At 36.4% G+C, this 18,043-nt stretch overlaps 1 protein-coding gene and 1 long non-coding RNA gene across 12 annotated transcripts; one reads left to right on the top strand and one right to left on the bottom strand.

Annotated features, from left to right (window-relative positions):
• Positions 562–7,510, bottom strand: LOC109716387 (ABC transporter E family member 2). Of its 6 annotated transcripts, none has more exons than XR_002217911.1 (14): positions 7,422–7,510; positions 7,133–7,276; positions 6,289–6,374; positions 6,082–6,179; positions 5,778–5,895; positions 5,602–5,691; positions 4,673–4,977; positions 4,370–4,565; positions 3,761–3,946; positions 2,898–3,167; positions 1,490–1,735; positions 1,143–1,281; positions 979–1,065; positions 562–889 (listed from the first exon to the last, which is right to left on the bottom strand). XR_002217911.1 is itself a non-coding variant. In XM_020241801.1 (13 exons), the coding sequence occupies exons 2-12, from the start codon at positions 7,233–7,235 to the stop codon at positions 1,162–1,164; spliced, it is 1,818 nt and encodes a 605-aa protein (XP_020097390.1). In that variant the 5' UTR covers positions 7,236–7,276; positions 7,422–7,510; the 3' UTR covers positions 562–1,065; positions 1,143–1,161. The 6 variants fall into 6 exon arrangements, 4 of the variants coding, with proteins under 4 accessions (XP_020097390.1, XP_020097392.1, XP_020097391.1 ...); XR_002217912.1 differs by having other exon boundaries at positions 1,161–1,281; XM_020241801.1 differs by having other exon boundaries at positions 562–1,065.
• Positions 9,319–17,944, top strand: LOC109716123. Of its 6 annotated transcripts, none has more exons than XR_002217848.1 (4): positions 9,319–9,732; positions 15,252–15,511; positions 15,984–16,553; positions 16,619–17,153. It is a non-coding gene; the product is annotated as an uncharacterized LOC109716123 (long non-coding RNA). The 6 variants fall into 6 exon arrangements; XR_002217845.1 differs by having other exon boundaries at positions 11,905–15,511; XR_002217844.1 differs by having other exon boundaries at positions 11,902–15,511.

The raw sequence follows: 18,043 nt of genomic DNA, 5'->3' as shown, positions 1-18,043 counted from the left end.
ATTTTTCATACACCTAATTATAATTCTGTTTTCATCCGATATAAAACTATTAAAATATCACAAACTCAAACTCCTACAGTTTAGTCGTCAACCTAATCATGCACAACCTAAAATCACCGGACCATATAAAACCCACTCACACTCCCGAGGAAACCCAAAATTTAACAAATTTTATATGCTCTAAAAAAATCCAAAAGATCTACACATAAGAAGTTATAAATATATATTTTCATCATTCTACAAATCAAACAGTAACCTTTTTCAGTGTAACAACAAAACAGTAACATTTTTTAGTAACTTTATATTCAAACGATATAAAAATTTGCTCCATTATAAAAATAATAATTTTTATCAAATTTTATAAATCTTCATACAAAATAACAATTATGAAGGAATAGCTGTTTCCAAAGGGAAGCCGACAGAACCTGGTAGAACACAATCCCACACAAGCACGCGCACAAACAACAGGCTCAGGAGAGGTCAGGTTCATTGCGTCGTCGAAGGAGAGTATCATGCACCGGAGAAATATCGATGCAAAGTCATCAACCAAACAAGCACGCATAAATTACAATCCCAACCTCTATATATAGAAAAAACTGGTGCATCCGAACTGAGTTTAAAATGAATCTCAAGTTAAGGCGATAAATAAACCCGTACAACACTCAGACCAAGATGACTTATTACAGTAAAATAACCAGAGTATTAACTGCCGACAAAAAATTTCAGTAACCGCATGCGACTACAGCTCGAAACCTAGGAACCTCTATTCAGCTGACAGATTCTTAAGCAGGCGAATTTGGTGCACGAGCCAGTCTGTAAGGGTAGAGGATCAAATAGGAAATAGCAAACCATAAGCGGCAGCAGGGGCGGCAGAAGCTCTTTCTGATTTCTGTAGTAAGTCATAATAGACTCAACATGTTGGAGGATCAAGCAAGTAAAAGATTAGAAAGCATCAAGACGCGAAAAATAACCCTCAACCTTCTAGAAAATATAACTCTAGTTGCGATCATTCGTGGTGGCAAAGGGGCTCTGTATCACCGGACAAGGCAGGGCAGTTAAATAATCCTGCAAAATAGACGACATCATCATATGAGAGAGAGAGAGAGAGAGAGAGAGAGAGAGAGAGAGAGTTATGAATAAACCTGCATATGCTCCTTTACATTAATCGTCAAGGTAGTAATAAGATCCTGCAGATTTTTGTTCCCTATCCTTTGTTGAATCCAACTTGTTTATGCGGGGCCTGTAATTGGTCGGATCTCGCCTAAAAGTAATATCAAGATGCTGCACCAAAGAAAATGATGCATCAGATTTGAGTGCATAAAATACGAGAAACCAATAAGGCAGACAAACAAAAACTAGAGACCAACAAGAGACATTAAACTGAAAACACCAAACTCGCCTCTACAATCAAATAAATTAGAGGTTCAATCAACACAACTTCCACACCAAAAGAAAAAGGAAGGTCCAAAAGTAAATGACTGGCACTTACTGAGAGAAAACGGTTCATCCCAGATACCAATGACTGCGGTGCGTTGGCAGTACAATCTACAGAAGGTATCCCCTCATAGACGATAACTTTATCAGCAAGGTAGGTTGCCATGATGAAATCATGCTCAACGACAAATGCAGTTTTCTTCGCGTGAAGGATGAATCTTTTTATGACCTTTGAGGCAACAATACGCTGCTCTGAATCTAGATAGGCACTTGGTTCATCTATCAAATAGATGTCTGCTGGCTGAAAAACGTCATGAAACAAATTTTGTCCATGTTAAAAAAATAGAACAAGAAAACAATACCCAATGATAAGCAATCTACAAATGGAAAAAGATGGTCAAATAATTTACTCTAGCAGCATTCTACAATGTGTAGAAGGCTTATCCTAGGTCATTCACACTATCAGGTGTCTAGTACACAAACTGCACACGTTCGCTGCAACCTGATTAATTAATGAAAGAGCATTATTTTCTTACCATGAAGATTCATCTAATAGCCACAAAAAGGCCTAGGAAAAACGGGATAACTGAGATATTATAGACAATGGGATGAGTAGTACTTCATAATAGGAAAGTAAAATAGAATCCTCTTGTGACAACTCTACAGACAAAACTAACCCAATATAAGAGGTTAAAAAAAAGGGGCATTTGCTTATATACCCCTAAAAGTTCCCGAGTTTCTGATTTACTCCCCTTAGAAGGCTAAAATATTCAAAATACCCTTTTTACGTTCCAACCTATTTCAAATATATCTCTAGAATTAAATTCTATTAATGAACTGTTAGCAATAACTGTTATCTATATAAAATTACTATTTTGCCCTTTCAAATATACTCTTTCACCATCACCGACTTTCTTATTTGCCCTTAAGTTAGGGACATAAAAAATATTTTGATTTTTGATCTTTTCAAATATACCCTTCTACCATCACCAACATTTCTTATTTGCCCTTAAGTTAAGGGCAAAAGAGCTATTTCGATTTTTTTAACTCTAGTAGATACTTAACTCATCATGTTTAACCCAAGTTAACTTAACGGGTGGTAACTACATGGATATTTTGGAATAACGGAGGAACATATGAGGGGTATATTAGAAAGGAAAAAAAAGTAAGGGTAAAAGAGATATTTCCGAAGTTTTGAGGAGTATATAGGCAATTATCCCTAAAAAGAAAAAATTACCGTCTCTATAGTATGAGATAGTTTTTCCACTATAGTGCACTCAACTTCCTAAGCCACCGAGTATAGGTCCTAAATACTATCTCAGCGAAGAATAAAACAACAAGGCGTATGTCTAAATGATCAATTTTTTGGCTAATCTGCATCATAGGTTTTACTGCATATGAAAAAAAAAACATGAGCAAAAAGGTAAAAGAATGTAAGACAACAATATCAACGCTATACAAACCTTTCCAAGACATAGGCACAAGGCTACTCTTTGAAGCTCTCCACCAGAGAGATTTACCACTTCCTGGTCCATGAGTTGCTCAATTTGCAACGGTTTCATAACATCCGACACAAACTGAGCATGCATATAAGAATCCCTTATTTTCTGATGCAGCAAGTGTCTCACAGTAGATTGAAACTTAGGACTGATTTTCTGAGGTTTATACGAAACATGGAACTCAGGTATTTCAACATCTGTACCTTCTACAGTATCCGGCTTCAACAATCCAGCCTGAAAGACACACACACACACACACACAAAAAGAAATGGAAGAAAGCCTGAGTGATAACTTCCCCCTTCAGTTCTCCAAAGTTAGGAAGAGGCATAATCAAAAGTATGAATTTTTGGATACGTAAATATTCCGCAAAATACACGTATATCCATGTAAACACCTTAAAGTTAAGCATCCGTAACCTTATTAATAAGTTAATTAGCAATATTTGTATGTGGATCCAATGGAAGTCACAATTTATGCATCCAACGATTGCAATAACTCCTATTTGTGTCTCTCTCTCTGCTTGAGAAACTTTTCGCACTGGATATATGAGTTTTGGGTGAAATAGTGGTAATCTTGAAATTTTCCATTGACGGACACATTTTTAGCATGGAAACCCAACTCATTCAGAGAGGAACATACAAGAAATGTGAGTCATCTTAAAGGGTATAGGCGCAAAACTTTGCCGTATCACACTAAAAAAGGGCTAATTCTAAGTGTAATGCAAATTGTAGTTTTCCACTGGTACGCATGTAAAAACATATATTTTGGTGTTATATACACAAAAGTCCCTCGAAGATAATAAAATGCAAAGGCAAAAGTAGCATACCAACATCCGTATGAAGGTTGTTTTTCCAGTACCATTCTCACCAAGCATCACAATAATCTGAGAATCAGTAAATTCACCCTCAATGACCGAAAGCCTGAAGTTACCCTGGGTTTTAGTCATTGTAGGATACTTGTAACGTTGGTATGTTTGGATCTCCTCAGCACTTTCCTGAGGAGTCTCAGCGACCTAAGAAAAGAAAATAATCAAAAAGCCACCAATGGGCATGTGAAAATGAATATACACAACTTTAACTTATTTTCGATCAACACCCCTCTCAACTTTTTCTTATTTCGATTTGAATTATTTTCGTGAGAACAATTGAGGGATTCAGTTAACTTCAATGGCAATTTTGCAAGTTCAATGAGTCTTCTAGCTTTTTACCTGAACAAACCATGGGTCCTTTTTAAGTTACGGTCTATAGAAATTTTAACAGAATGCCCCATTTAACTGACAGAGAAAACTCAATATGGAAGAAACAGCAGAGGATTCACCAATCAAAAAATAGCTTGGCGTTCTGTTTCGAAAAGGCCGAAAGTGGAGGTGCTTTTCATACACCTTTACCCAAAAGAAACCTGATCTAGCAAATATTTGGCTGCGAGATGCTGTTACCTTAAATGTAAGTGATTCTTCACGAAACCGGAGGTTTTCTGTAGGAACAAAACCAGCCAAGAATATGTTGATCCCTTCTCGCACAGAAAAGGGCAAAGTAACAACTCCGTAAGCTCCTGGCTTTCCGTATAAGCAACAAATGAAGTCTGATAAGTAATCCAGGACACTGAGGTCATGCTCCACAACAATCACATAGCTAACAAAAAAGGCAAAACAAAGGAGAAAAAGAATAAATCATCAATAGATATATGCAATTAGATATAGTTACAGAATATCAAGTGTAAAACACGGAAATCCTCAGACCTGTTAGGTCTAAGCAAGGACCGGACTACTTGTGCAGCTTTAAGCCTCTGCTTCACGTCAAGATAACTTGATGGCTCATCAAACATATAGATTTCTGCATTTTGCACAGCAACTACAGCAATCGCAAATCTTTGCAGCTCTCCACCAGACAAATCGCCCACATTTCGGTCAATGACCTGGTTCAACTCGAGATCAACACATAATTCAGCCTTCATATCTCTCTCATCCTTCTGATCGAGCACCTGCCCAACATTCCCTTGAACAGCTTTTGGAATGTGGTCAACGTACTGTGGCTTGATAATTGCCTGTAGCATGAAAAATGTTACAATCACATGAGTACAGCTAATGGAATATGAGTACAAATGATGACATATAGCATACAAATTGTGAACATCACCAGCACTATCAAAGATGTCCACATCAGGAATGGCCAAAAGATTTCCAAGCGAAAAAGGGCAATTGAATATGCTATGTTATTACTATCTCGGGGTCAAACTAGCACAGCAACATTCAGAAACTAAGATTGAATTACAAGCCACACATGAATATGTAACAGCAAACAAAAATCAAAGCAGTGATGACTGTGGGAGCAAACAATTCTAAGACTGGGAGCAAACAATTCTAAGTCAATATTACATTGAAAGACTAGGAAATCAAGTGCCGAATAATATCAACTGCTATTAAAAAACATGCGCCTGGGAAAATAAGGGCTTATTATTAGCAATTTTGCATTGATTACTACCATAGATAACAGCAGCAGCTCCCACAGGTAGCATTCATAAGTATGGTTCATGGGTATACATCCAAATAAAAAGCTCACAGCATGGTACCATATACCGCAATCAATAAGTTACATAATATAAGAATTCTTCCCTATTGTTAAAATCAGAAATCAATTCGTGAGAAAATAAGTATGTACGTGAAGGCACCTTCAGATTATCCTCTAGTATACGAGTGAAATAATTCTGAAGTTCAGAACCACGGAAATATGTCAAAATTTCTTGCCAATCAGGAGGATTCTGCAAAAGAAGCAAAAAAGATAGAAGATAAATGTTCATACTTATGTCCAGCAAGGAATAATCGTAAAGGGCAAAATAATCATTACATTGAATCGGCCCAAGTTAGGCTTCAACTTCCCAGCCAACACTTTAAGTGCAGTGGATTTCCCAATACCATTTGTTCCTACCAGGCCTAGAACTTGCCCAGGTCTTGGAACTGGCAACCTGTTATGAGAATTTTTGGTAACTCATTAGATGTAATAATGATACCGGACATACTAGTATTATAGCGGTCATATTATCACAATCATAAGAGATAGAGGAGGAAGGAGAACAAGTACGAGGAGGTAAAATATAGAAAGTGATGAAAGAAAAATCATATTTTGCGAAGGAATCAAGGTCTCTGCGAACCTGTGCAACTTGAATGTGTTTGGTCCATAGCGATGAGTAGTGTCTTTGTCCAGGTCCTTTGGTAAATTGATGATTTGAATGGCCTCAAACGGGCATTTCTGCACCAGTAACAAAAATATGGTGAGGTTGCAAACCTTGATCCCTTAACATGGACAAGAAAATGCTCAGATATCAACATGTAGAGAAGTGACCATAACCGGAACAGACCTTCACACAAATACCACATCCAATACATAACTCCTCGGAAATAAAAGCAATTTTTGAGGCCGGGGTGACTTCAATACAGAGTTTTCCTGTATAATGTGTCAAGCACAACCAATGTAAGTTTGATAAAAATGCACCACCAATATACTGCAAACAACATAATAGACTCATTTCAAGTTGCAAGTTTTTATTTCCTATAAACGTGGGTTTTGACACCTAACCAGAAAACCAAGTAGGAAAAAGTTAAAACCTAAAAAATATACTAATGCAACAGAAGCTAAGACGGTAAACGATGATAACATCAGAAGCAGGCAAAAATGATACTATTTAAAAAGCAAGTTTATAATATCTACAACACAATCAGAAGATCTAATCTTGCACAAATTCACTTTAGCACATTAGAATTCGGTTAATAACAGCTATTTATAGCTTATCTGCAGTAATGATATCAAAATCAACTTAGAGGAAAATAGCTACAAAATAAAACTAAGCAATCAACAAGAGAACCATTAAGAGGAAGCACATTAAAAAAAAAAAAAAACCCTCATTCAAAAAAAAAAAAAAAGACGACTTGTCTATAATCATGAAAGCAAAGAAAGGTTGTTCTCCGAGTGGAAAACAACAATGAACTTCAGCAACCGTAACATGATCTAAACCTAATACAACCCAAGCAACTACACAAGATGAACAGGAAAACAAAAGATTCCTTAACTAAAATCCCAATTCTTACATATCATAAAGTCATCAAAATCAGCTAGATTTTGACCACGAAACCAAACTTGATGACTTAAACTTCCATATTTAGGATCAAAAGACTCATTGCGAGGCAAAATTCAAATCATTATACCGGTTTTGACGACGGGGCAACTCTTCTTGCATTCTTGGCGACACTTCTTGGGCTTGCACCGGTCGGAGCTCACGATCGCAATACGGGTCAATCGATCCGCCATCTCTTCGCCTCGCTAGATGATCGGATCAAGCGCAGGAAACCCTAGAGCGGGAGATTCGAATCAGAGCACTCCGAAAAAGAGGAAAAAGAGGCGAATTTATGGGGGTAGAGAAGGAGAGAAGAGAGATCAACCGAAGAGGAGAAGTGGATGAAGAGAGACAGAGAAGGTTAGGGTTTGAAGGAGTACCTTTCTCTGCTACGGAAGCGTGGAGACAACGAAACCCTAGGAACCGATCAAGAGGAGGCGCTCATAAAGGGGACGAAGTGCTTTGGCGGCACCGAACCGACTCGGTAAATCCGGTCCGGCCGGCTCGAACCGGTGGACGAAAATGGACCGGTTGGAGTTTGGAAGTGGACCGGCTTTGGTTTGGGGTACCTCACTAGCCCACGGGCCGCAAAAGAATAAGGCCCACAACATTTGCAGCAAACTGAATGTAATTTTTCCGCAGTAATCTCAGAAAGCAGGTAATCTTAAGATTCTTTTTTTCTTTTTTTTTTTTGAGAGATAGGTAGCACGCTACCCGCTTCGTTTATTTCATTTAGAAATAAACTTAGCTAGAAATGTGAATCAACTAGGATTCGAACTTGGGTCTCGGGTACCAACCACCAAACCCTTTGCCACTTGCTCTAGGGACGGTCGGTGTAATCTTAAGATTCTTAACTAGTGAAAAAGGGATAATTGTCTACAGTGCTAGGCTTCCGTACTTTCGAAAATACGGAGGCCTAGTACTTATAAATTATTTTCAATGATGAGACATCTGATTTAGCGATCGGTTTTGTTAGACATGATCTACGCTATTAGAAATATATAGAAATCAAATTTCATAATTTTTTGACTTCGTTTGCCCAGCAAACGAGTAGTCTCAAAATGAACGGCTGAAATAAAAATCTCATAAAAATCAATGATAAAGGACTTCAATTTCAAATCGGAAGTATTGTTCTTACTCTTAATATTAAGTAGAATTTTATATTAAATTTTCATGTAATTTGGATGCTTCTATACCATTGAACTTAAAAACGTATCATATCGATTATTAAAATAGTCATTTTTTAGACCATGTGATCGCTTGATAAATGATGTCGAAAAATTATAAAATTTGATTTCTAAATAGTTTCAATAACGTAAATTATGCCTAACTGAGCCGATCGTCAAATCGAATGTCCTATCATTAAAAATAATTTATAAGCACGGGAGTCCCGTACTTTCGATCTTGATTGTTTTTGATTTTTTGGTCTTTGGATCAACTCCTTGATCATTTTTGGCATTTGGATTAATATTATTATTATTCTAGGGAGACAATTCAACCCTAAAGAGAGACCATATCAACCCTACAATCTTTAATCCAATGACCAATCCTTTCAATCGATGTTCAATGCAATGACGTATTATATTATATATAATATAATTAATATTATATATATTTTGATAGAAGAAATCTTTCATTTAATCGACCACTCAATTCGATGATTTAAAAATCGGATCCACCTGTTTAACCATGACCTAATCTATAAAACGATTCAATCTAAACCTTTGAACCGGATAAGTTAAAAGCCACTTTGAATTGTTCAAACCGGTAGTTCAATTATCAAACCAGTAAATCGGTCTGATTTTAATTAAACAATCAAGTCATATTAAATTCAATGGCTTAAAATTCAATTTATCTGATTTTATTTTCTATTAGCACAAATTAGTTTTATAAAAAGTAAAACTTAAAAACTTACATATACTAAATTTTGCCTAGAAAATTTTAGTATATATTATAATTAAGTATGATATTAAAATAATAATATATATATATATATTAAAATAATAATTAAAATATTTATCACATCATCTTGGTCTCACTAGTTTTTTTAAAACATTGGTTTCGCTTAGGACCCGACATCTCTTGCAAACATTTTGTAGTTAACCGGGCCGGAGGGTCGGCCCAGCCCCAGCACAGACCAAAGAACCGGACCGGGCCGGACCGGGACCGGTTCTGAAATAAGGTGCTGTGCCACGGTCCGGCCGGCCGTTGTTCCCATGCCCTAATCCAACCCATAAAAACCCACCATGGCTAGGGTTTTCTCTCCTATAGTCCTATCTGATGCCTCTCCCCTGTCATCATCAAAACCTCACCCACCGCCGCCACTGCACCACCAACAATGGCGAACCTCCTTGATCCTAGCAAGGCCGTGGTCCTCCTCCATGGCCGCCTCGCGGGGCGCGACGACGGTGTCGCGGCGGCGCCCACCGCCTCGTCGCGGGGGTCGCCGAGCTTGCGATGAAGCTCCTGCGCGGCGAAGAGGCCGCGCACGGGGGCGCTCCTGAAGCTCGTCAATGCCGTTCACCTCGTGCCCTCGCGCTGCGCCGTCGCCGCGCTCCGTTCTCGCGCGGGTCGGGTCGGGTCGGGTCGGGTTGGCGCGGATCAGGGCTTGGAGGACCCGCTAACTCTTCTCCAAGCTCCGGATCTGAGAGTAGTAGCTATTTGTCTTCTCCTCCGACGACGATTTTGCAGGTTAGGAATTTGGTTGGTTGTGCTTGGGATTTTCTTCAATTTTGAGGTAAATTAATTCGAGAACTTGAGTAGTAAGTCGAGATAAAAATTTCTTGATCAATTGCTTGGTATCATAGATAGGTATTTATTTTATTGTCGTAATTGATCATTTGATAATCTTTTGCTCCTACGGTCCAAAATAAAAAATCTTTTGCTTCTAAAAATGGTTATATAATGCATTAGGTATTTTTTCAAGAAAAGATATCCTGCAGTAGCTGAAACATTGTTCTTTTGCGCATCCTAGAAAGTTAGATAGCTTTTAATAATCAACAGTGTATTTTGAGTTGAGGAAGATAATCAAGATTGTAGTTTGAGTTGAAAAAGGAAGATAATCAAGATTGTGTTTTGAGGTGAAAAAGATCTTCCTTTTGTATCAGTAGGTCATGCTTAGTCTTTTTTGTTTTCAATTGTTGTCACCTGCGAAGAGCTTCAAGTTTTGCTATTACCTCAGAGATCTCTGGGTTATATCTACATTTATTATGAAATAAATTCAGATGATGTGTCATCAAGGTCATTATTGGTATTTTTCACGTCAGCATATAATTAGGGCCATTTAAATGACCAAGTACTAATCCAATGTTTGCAAGGTTTCGTTTAGGAGAGTTGATGGAAGCAGATGATGTGCCATCAAGGTCATTTAAACTATTGGTATTTTTCACGTCAGCATATAATTAGGGCTATTTAAATGACAAAGTACTAATCCAACGTCTGCATCGGGCCTTATGTGACTACTGCTTTGTGTTCATGTGCAGAGTTGACAAGTATTTTTTCCTATACATAAGGCAATTGAATGCTGATTGAGATGCATAGCCTTATTTCGTATGATTGTGATGACATGTCAGACTTATGTTACGCATGAATTGAAGTTGATAGCAGGATTAGATTGATTGGAATTCAAGCTTCCTAACAAGGCAAATTCAATTTTAAGGACCGAAATAAATTCTGGTCCACAATTTGGATACTTTTTTTTTTGTATAATTGGTCTTTGAGGTTAGATTTTGTGCAATGTTATTAACCGGATTCATACTATGTAGTTGTCCTAGAAACAATATTGCTGTGAGTATGAGTGCATTACTATTAGGTATTATCAACTATCGAGATAGAAAGATGTTGTAGTTATTCCTCTCCAGCCATTTAGAGAAGGGTTGGTTTAATACTTCATTGTGTTTGGAAGTCTTGACCTATCTATTGTTTCCCATCAGCCACCATTATTTCATTTATCTAGGCGTATACGAATTTGGTGCACCGAATAGGTGCTCCGAATCATCTAGGCCCTTGGCTTTGTTTTATAAGATACAGGTTTAGATGATTCAGAACATCTGCTCTAAACCATAGTTAGTTAATTCGGATTCAGCAAAAATTCGGTACAGATATAATACGTATAAAATTCGTTTTCTAATTTTTAAATTCGTTGAAAAATTCGGCTTAAAAAACGGATTCGGTATAAAATATAAAATATAAGATATAAAATAAAAATAATATTATAAGTTTTTTATTCATATTTTCAATAATTCGCGAATTATTCGCGAATAATTCGGCTGGCCCAAAAATTCGCGAATAATTCTCTTTCTTTCGGAAAAATTCGTAAACGGACCGTTTAATTCGGATTTTCAATAATTCGCGAATAATTTGCGAAAAATTCGCGAATTTACTAACTAGGCTCTAAACTTGGAGCATTGAGAACGACTTTTCAAGTGTCGAAGGCAAAGTTAGAGCATTTTTATGTAAAGTGGTCTTAAACTTTGTGCTTCGTGAACTCACTATTGGGTAAAGATGATGTCTCATGAAATTTCAATTACTGTTCGATGTCATGATTTCTTTGCATGCTTCCTTTGTTGTTATTTGGAATGCTTTATATGATCATTAGTATGATAGATGCAAAGGCTTTAATGAGGGATTTGTTTCAACGTTCTTATGATGAAGAGCATTACCAAACAAGTTAATAAATTGCCATATGCTTTTTTTTTAAAAAAAATTGTGGATGAAGAAACTCAATACATGAGGGTTACAATTGAGGACTACTGATTTTGAATAGATATTGTTTGTGAAATGAACTACAGAAAATAAAATGATCATATGAAGCAAATTTTTGAAGTTGATTCACAAAAAGAAACCTCCTCTTTTTTATAGCAGTAGTAGAAAAGAAGGAAAAGAAAAACGAAGATGAAGAAGAAGACAATGAAGAAGAAACGAAAGGAAGAGAAATAATACGAAGAAGAAGAAAGAAAAAAGAAAGAAAAGGAAAAAAATGAGAGAATAGTAATAAACTTTCATGGTCATCCAATTCACTGCTTCTCCTTGGTTGCCTTATACATGGAAGCAACAAAAACAATAGTGGAGGCTGTGGAGCAGACTTCATGCATGAAAGCGGTAAGTGTGAAGTTGTAGCCTATCACACCCTCGATGCCAACAATTATCAAATAGACGGAGAGGTTTCCATATGATTGGGAAAATGATTATGATGAATAAGATTTCGATGATAATAATTGATGAGTTGTTGAGGTGTTTATGGTTTTGTTGGCTACAACAGCAGAGAGATCATGAATGGAGCAGCTATATAGTGGTTGATGAGAATACCTTAGATATAATACTAATCAGGTACCCACAGTGGTCTGCTACATCTTTTCTTCTTATTTTTTTGTCTTTTTGCTTTTTTCTTGTTTGGTGGGATGAAAAATGTAATGGAAGGTGGTAATTTGAGAATATGGCAAACTGTAGGATGGATATTGAGGCAAAAGAAAAGTAAAAAAAAATGCAAGGGTTGATTTAGAGCCATTTTGGGAAATGACGGGTTTTAATTATAGCCAAAAAATAAATGCGGGGGGATAATTAGTACATTACAAAGTGTTAGGGAGGTTGTAATTTAGCCAATTTGTAAAGAGGTTATAATATTACTTGCAGAAACACTACAAGTTCTACCTTTCACTTTTAAAGTAATCTCACTCAATTTGTCATGTCCCGATGCGAAAGCCCAACCAGTCGTGAATTAGATCTGCCGCGCGGACTGAGTTTACCCTGTATGTGCAAGGCAATGGATACCAAATTTGTTTCAAATTAAAAATTGAGCTACTATTGGATGGATGATTTGCTATAGGAACCACAGAATGTATCTAGAGTGCAGTTAATGAGTCAAATTTTGCAAGTGGCAGTTAAAAATTGGTTTAATAATTGAAATAATGTCTATCTCAAACATCATGTTGTTTACCTGAAATGTTATATGAAAATTTGACTCATCAACTGCACTTTGGGGAATCTTTTGTGGTACTAGTGGTGTTACAAACCTAAAAATTTACCTAAAGTGCAGTTGATGAGTCAGTTTTTTGCAAGGTAGCAATCAGGTATTTGTTCAATAATTAAATACTTTAGATGCTATATTGAAATCTGACTCATCAACTGCACTTTAGGATTTCTTTTGTGGTACTATTAGCAGATTGACGTACTCAACAACCAATTTATTCTAAGAACCAAAAAGTGGAAATTAGATTCTTAAAAGATACTAGCTTTTCACTTGCACATTGCATATGTTATGCCAACTAACACTCTCTACAGTTGTTTTCAACAGTAAGTACTATCGAGGAATTTACTTTTTTTGGTTGTTGGTGTAATTCATGGAAAGGATGATAGTTATCATAGTCAAAAGAATTTTTATTGGATTGTGTCATCATGGTTTGTAGAAAGCGATAAACCTTGTAAAGGAATGCTCATTGTAATAATACTAGAGGCTGCCGGTCATTTTTTTATTTGGATTGCGTTATCATGTGTTTGTAGTCATTTTGGGTTTTAGTTTATTTAGGATTAGGACAGCAACAAAAATGATTTGTTTTGATGATTTTATGTCGAATTTATTGTATGCTAAAATTCGGATAATGATCTTTTAAGGTGCGGAAAAATTTAAGTGGGTTTGAAAATTTTTTCCCTTAACAATAGAGGGAATCATTTTTTTAAGGCAGTATTTTGGTGTAGATTTTTTGCACCACTGGTGTGCAGGAATTTTCTGTACACTAAAGTATCTGGCTGTTTATCTTAGTGAATGTGATCAACAGTTGGCCGAAAAGCTGGATCGAATGATGGAACTAGCTTTTGCCTTTTGACAAATTGTCAGAAATTTGGTGTGCAGGAAATTACTGCACAACGGTGGCGCAAAAAATTTTCATACTAATCTATTTGCCATAGCAATATAGCACACATAAGTATTTGCTCAAATTGAGCAATATTGATTAGGAAGTTTTAGTATTTCTTATAATATTTGGAGCTCCTTAGAGAAGTTATTATAAGGAAGGATTGAATGTCATTCATTCGCTTTGTCCTTTTCAATCTTAAACATCAGCTCAACTTGTGTTTTTTTTTGCTTAACAATAAAAAAGTACGAATTGAGTTGATGGTTGGAATTGATAGAAAGGATTGGATGAAGGGCATCCAACCCCTCTTTGTACTTTCTTCTATCAAGTTTAGCAAAGAGCACGTGTTGTGACCTCCTCGCAAAAATACAGTAGCAATTTCTCTGACGTAATGTATTCTCTGTAACAGTTATTTTATGTAAGAATAATAATATCTAATCAAATATTCTTTCTTGCACAAAGGTACACGAGTAAAGTTTTTTTTTAACATCGTTTTAACATAAAATTATCATATTACTCTTGATTAGATTTTTTTCAACTCGCATGATATTATCAGATTAGTTAAGTATAAATCACATGTGGAATCTTTGTGGCAGAGAAGTCTCTCTTCTTCCTTAGATCGGAAATTTTTGCTCACGGGGTGATTGTCTGATGGTTCTTCCAAAGTATTCATTTCAATCACTGTTTCAGATGGTTGGAAGAGTCCTTTTTTTGTAACAATTATGCCACATGGAATATATTACAAACTAATCCAATTATCCCATGTGAGATGTTAAAGAGTCTAATCAAGAGCAATATGGTAATTTTATATTAAAATGATGTTTTGAGAAAAATGTATATTATTTTATCTTTTTCTAACGTGAAGGAATTTGATTGGATGTTGTTATTCTTATATGGAATAACTGTTATAGAGAAGACTTTCTCCATACTAAGTCAAATTGTTGCAAATTAGCTGAAGCTAGGCCAAAGTTGGATTGGTCTCAAGTGCTAACTATGAGGCTGTTTGTTCATAGTAAGATGCGAGTGTTCACAAGTCCTAATCCTTTTTAACTTTGCATTAAAGAGAAATGAATTGAGCTATGTGAGCTGCTTTCAACTCATAACCAACATGAGGTTTAAAGGGCAAACCTGGACTTCAAGCGTGTGCCCCAACTATTAATCTGTGATTTTGTTGGCAATCACAAGTGAGTTTGACCCTGTGGTACATGCAAACAAATGTGCTCTGAGCAATAAGTGAAAGAAATATGACCTAGGAGATCTGGACAGAAGGATATCATGAAATACAAAATTTTGATTAGGAGTCCTATTAGTACAGTAGGTTGTTGTTCCCTATTCTGCTAAAGAGTAATGCTGCACTGCTAGAGTAATCTGCATATGCCGATTCGGATGGCACATGCCGGTGAGGGCGGGGGGATAGGCACATTGTTTACCGGGTGGGCCCACCCTGTATCAATGGCCCTTGCCCATTCAACAAATCAGCAAACTTGACTAATCGGCAAAAGAAGGCTTGTCTTCTGCTAATGGCATTGCTCCGAAGTTTGATGTGCGTCACTTTCGTCGCGAGCTCTGTCACAACTGGACAAGCTGATCCTGAGGAATCTCAAGAACTACCTCTTAACCAGGTATCGTGACATTAACGATTTTTCCATTTTGAGTATTCATTTAATTATTTCCTTGTCGCAATCCCCTGAAGTGAGATATACATGCAAGTCACAAATTTCATCTGAAGAATTAAGTTTCTAAATCCCGATGAATCTCAAGATAAGCGTTTTATATGGAAAGCAGAAAGCTTCTAAAATTGGAAAATCCACTACATGGTTTGCTTATAAATATTCTTTCAGGAAAATTTCATCAGAGATTAATGATCTAGCTTTGCAAGAATATCTGGGACGCCTAAAGAATTATGCCACAGATTGAAACCTTGTTATGGTGGGCTTGTTCTGATGCATTACCTGTACGCTATGTATCTTTTTTCTCACCATTACATGGACTGAGATGCATTGTCCTTTATGCATAGATTATTCTGAAACGGTAGAATTTTTTTTAATTTTTTTAATTTTGTAATTTTGCACGGGCTTGTTGGTTTGGATGCAGATTCTTACTCGAATTTCAAAACAGATCCCCGAGATGTGGTGGAGCTTTGTGTGAATGGCACAGAGCATCTTGGAGGAAGATAAGCAATGTTCACGGACCTGGACTGAGTTTGTCCCATAGAGGATTTATTCCGGAATCCTTGCTCCTGGCTCATATTCACAGAATGAACTCTTTTCATCTGCTCCGCCCGTAGAGTACTCATAAAGACCTGAAAACCACGTTTTTCTTTTTGAGAATAACTTGTTCACGCCCGCCCCACTATATCCAATAAAAAAGAGAGGCAAAGCTTTTACCCGAAGCGAGATATTTCCTGACGGTATAAAGCCTAAATAAACCTAAGGCAGAAGGAACTGGGCGGGATAAAGGAGAAGGACTGACGGTTAGGATTGGCGGCTGAAGGGGCTTAAGACGCTCCGTCAATCCGCTCTTCATCGATAGACGAAGCTATTGCCCGGCAGTCTTGAACAATGCCTTGAATACTTGAAGGTGAAGGAGCATGTGGATGCATGAGATAATGTAGAAGCTTTCCAACCCTAAATTTCATAATGTGAAAACTTACGGGATGAGAAGGTAAGTGCTTATTCTTTACTCATGCTTTGTGCTCTATGGAAAACTCGTGACAATTTACTTTTCAGGAAAACTAAAACATCATCGAATATTGTTATTCATCAAGTTGATATCTGGACTAGTAGCTATTATGGTTAGCGACCTGCAGCCATCTTCCATCACTTTTGCGTTTTCGTTGATGCTGCATGGGAGGACTATACATCATCTGCTGGAATTGGGATTGGGCTGCTGGCAAGAGTACACAACCGATTCTATGAATGACGCAAATTGTTGAAGAGATTTCTTCACCTGCACAAACTGAGGCATAAGGTATCTTTATTGCTTGCATTTCACATCAGCGGAGATGGCCTTGGGTATTGTGAAGGATCTCCGATTGTTCTAATAGACTTTCTAGTATAATAGTCTGCCCATGGGTCTTTATTCAAAAAGGGAAAAAAAAATAAAAAAATACTGAGTGAGCAGGCCTCGTACATCAAATCATGATCACTCCATTGATCGTGAAATGTTAGCTTAGTTTTATCTTGGTACTTGAACTTTCATTGAGCTTCCAATTTGAACTTTTTTGCTCTTTACATTGAACTTTTAATTTGAATTTTGAGGTCATGTTTGGGGGTCGAAATAAGATATATATATATATTCTGTGTGATTGAAAATAAGATGTTTGGTTTTTGCTCTCTAATAAAAGATTGTGGTATGCATAAATTGGTAGCATGGTATAATATCTCTCCTATGTTTTGATTGATTTATTTATTTTTTTTAAATGATTTCAAGACGAAATATGTTATTCATTATCGTTATTTGATCACTCCTTATTAGCCAAATATTATTTTTTCTGCAGTAAACTGAATGGATATTCGGAATAAGATATCCTTGAATCTTTTAAGGTCCTATTTAGATTTAGATGTATGAATGTTTTGTTCGGTATATTTGCGTCTTTAAAGTTTCAAGTTACTTTTTCCCTAATAAAATGAATCATTTTGTAGGTAAAATTTGTTATTCAATCAAAGAATAACAAAATTTTTGAAGAAATAAAAATCATACTTCTTCGTTACACATTCAAAGAGGGCCTAAGTGGGTGTTAACGTTTTGAAAGTGTTTGAGCGAAAGAATATATGTATATTGGCGTACGGTGCATATGTCATTTGGTAATCTCCTCTTATATTTTTTGAACAGTACCATTAACTGCATTTCAACATTTTTTTCCTTAGAAATTGGATGTTTGGATCGAAAGCATGGTACGGATGAAGTGCTTATGCCTGATGGATTCGTCGGGTGCAGCCAATAAATTGTTTTTTTAGATGAAAATTAAATTGTAAGTTTACAATATCTATTTTTCCAATTTAGACTGTTGGAATAAAATATCTAATAATAATTTATTGATATAATTTTTTTTTTTTTTTTTGTGTAATTGATAGTAAGAGTTTGGTTTAGCTACTTAAGAGGTTTTAGCATTCGTGATTTAATAGGATAGCATGAATATAATATATATTTTA

Source organism: Ananas comosus, linkage group 10 (genome assembly GCF_001540865.1).
Source record: "Ananas comosus cultivar F153 linkage group 10, ASM154086v1, whole genome shotgun sequence".
Lineage (NCBI taxonomy): Eukaryota > Viridiplantae > Streptophyta > Magnoliopsida > Poales > Bromeliaceae > Ananas > Ananas comosus.
Note: the sequence above shows the minus strand (reverse complement) of the source record. Positions and strands in the feature narration are given on the sequence as shown.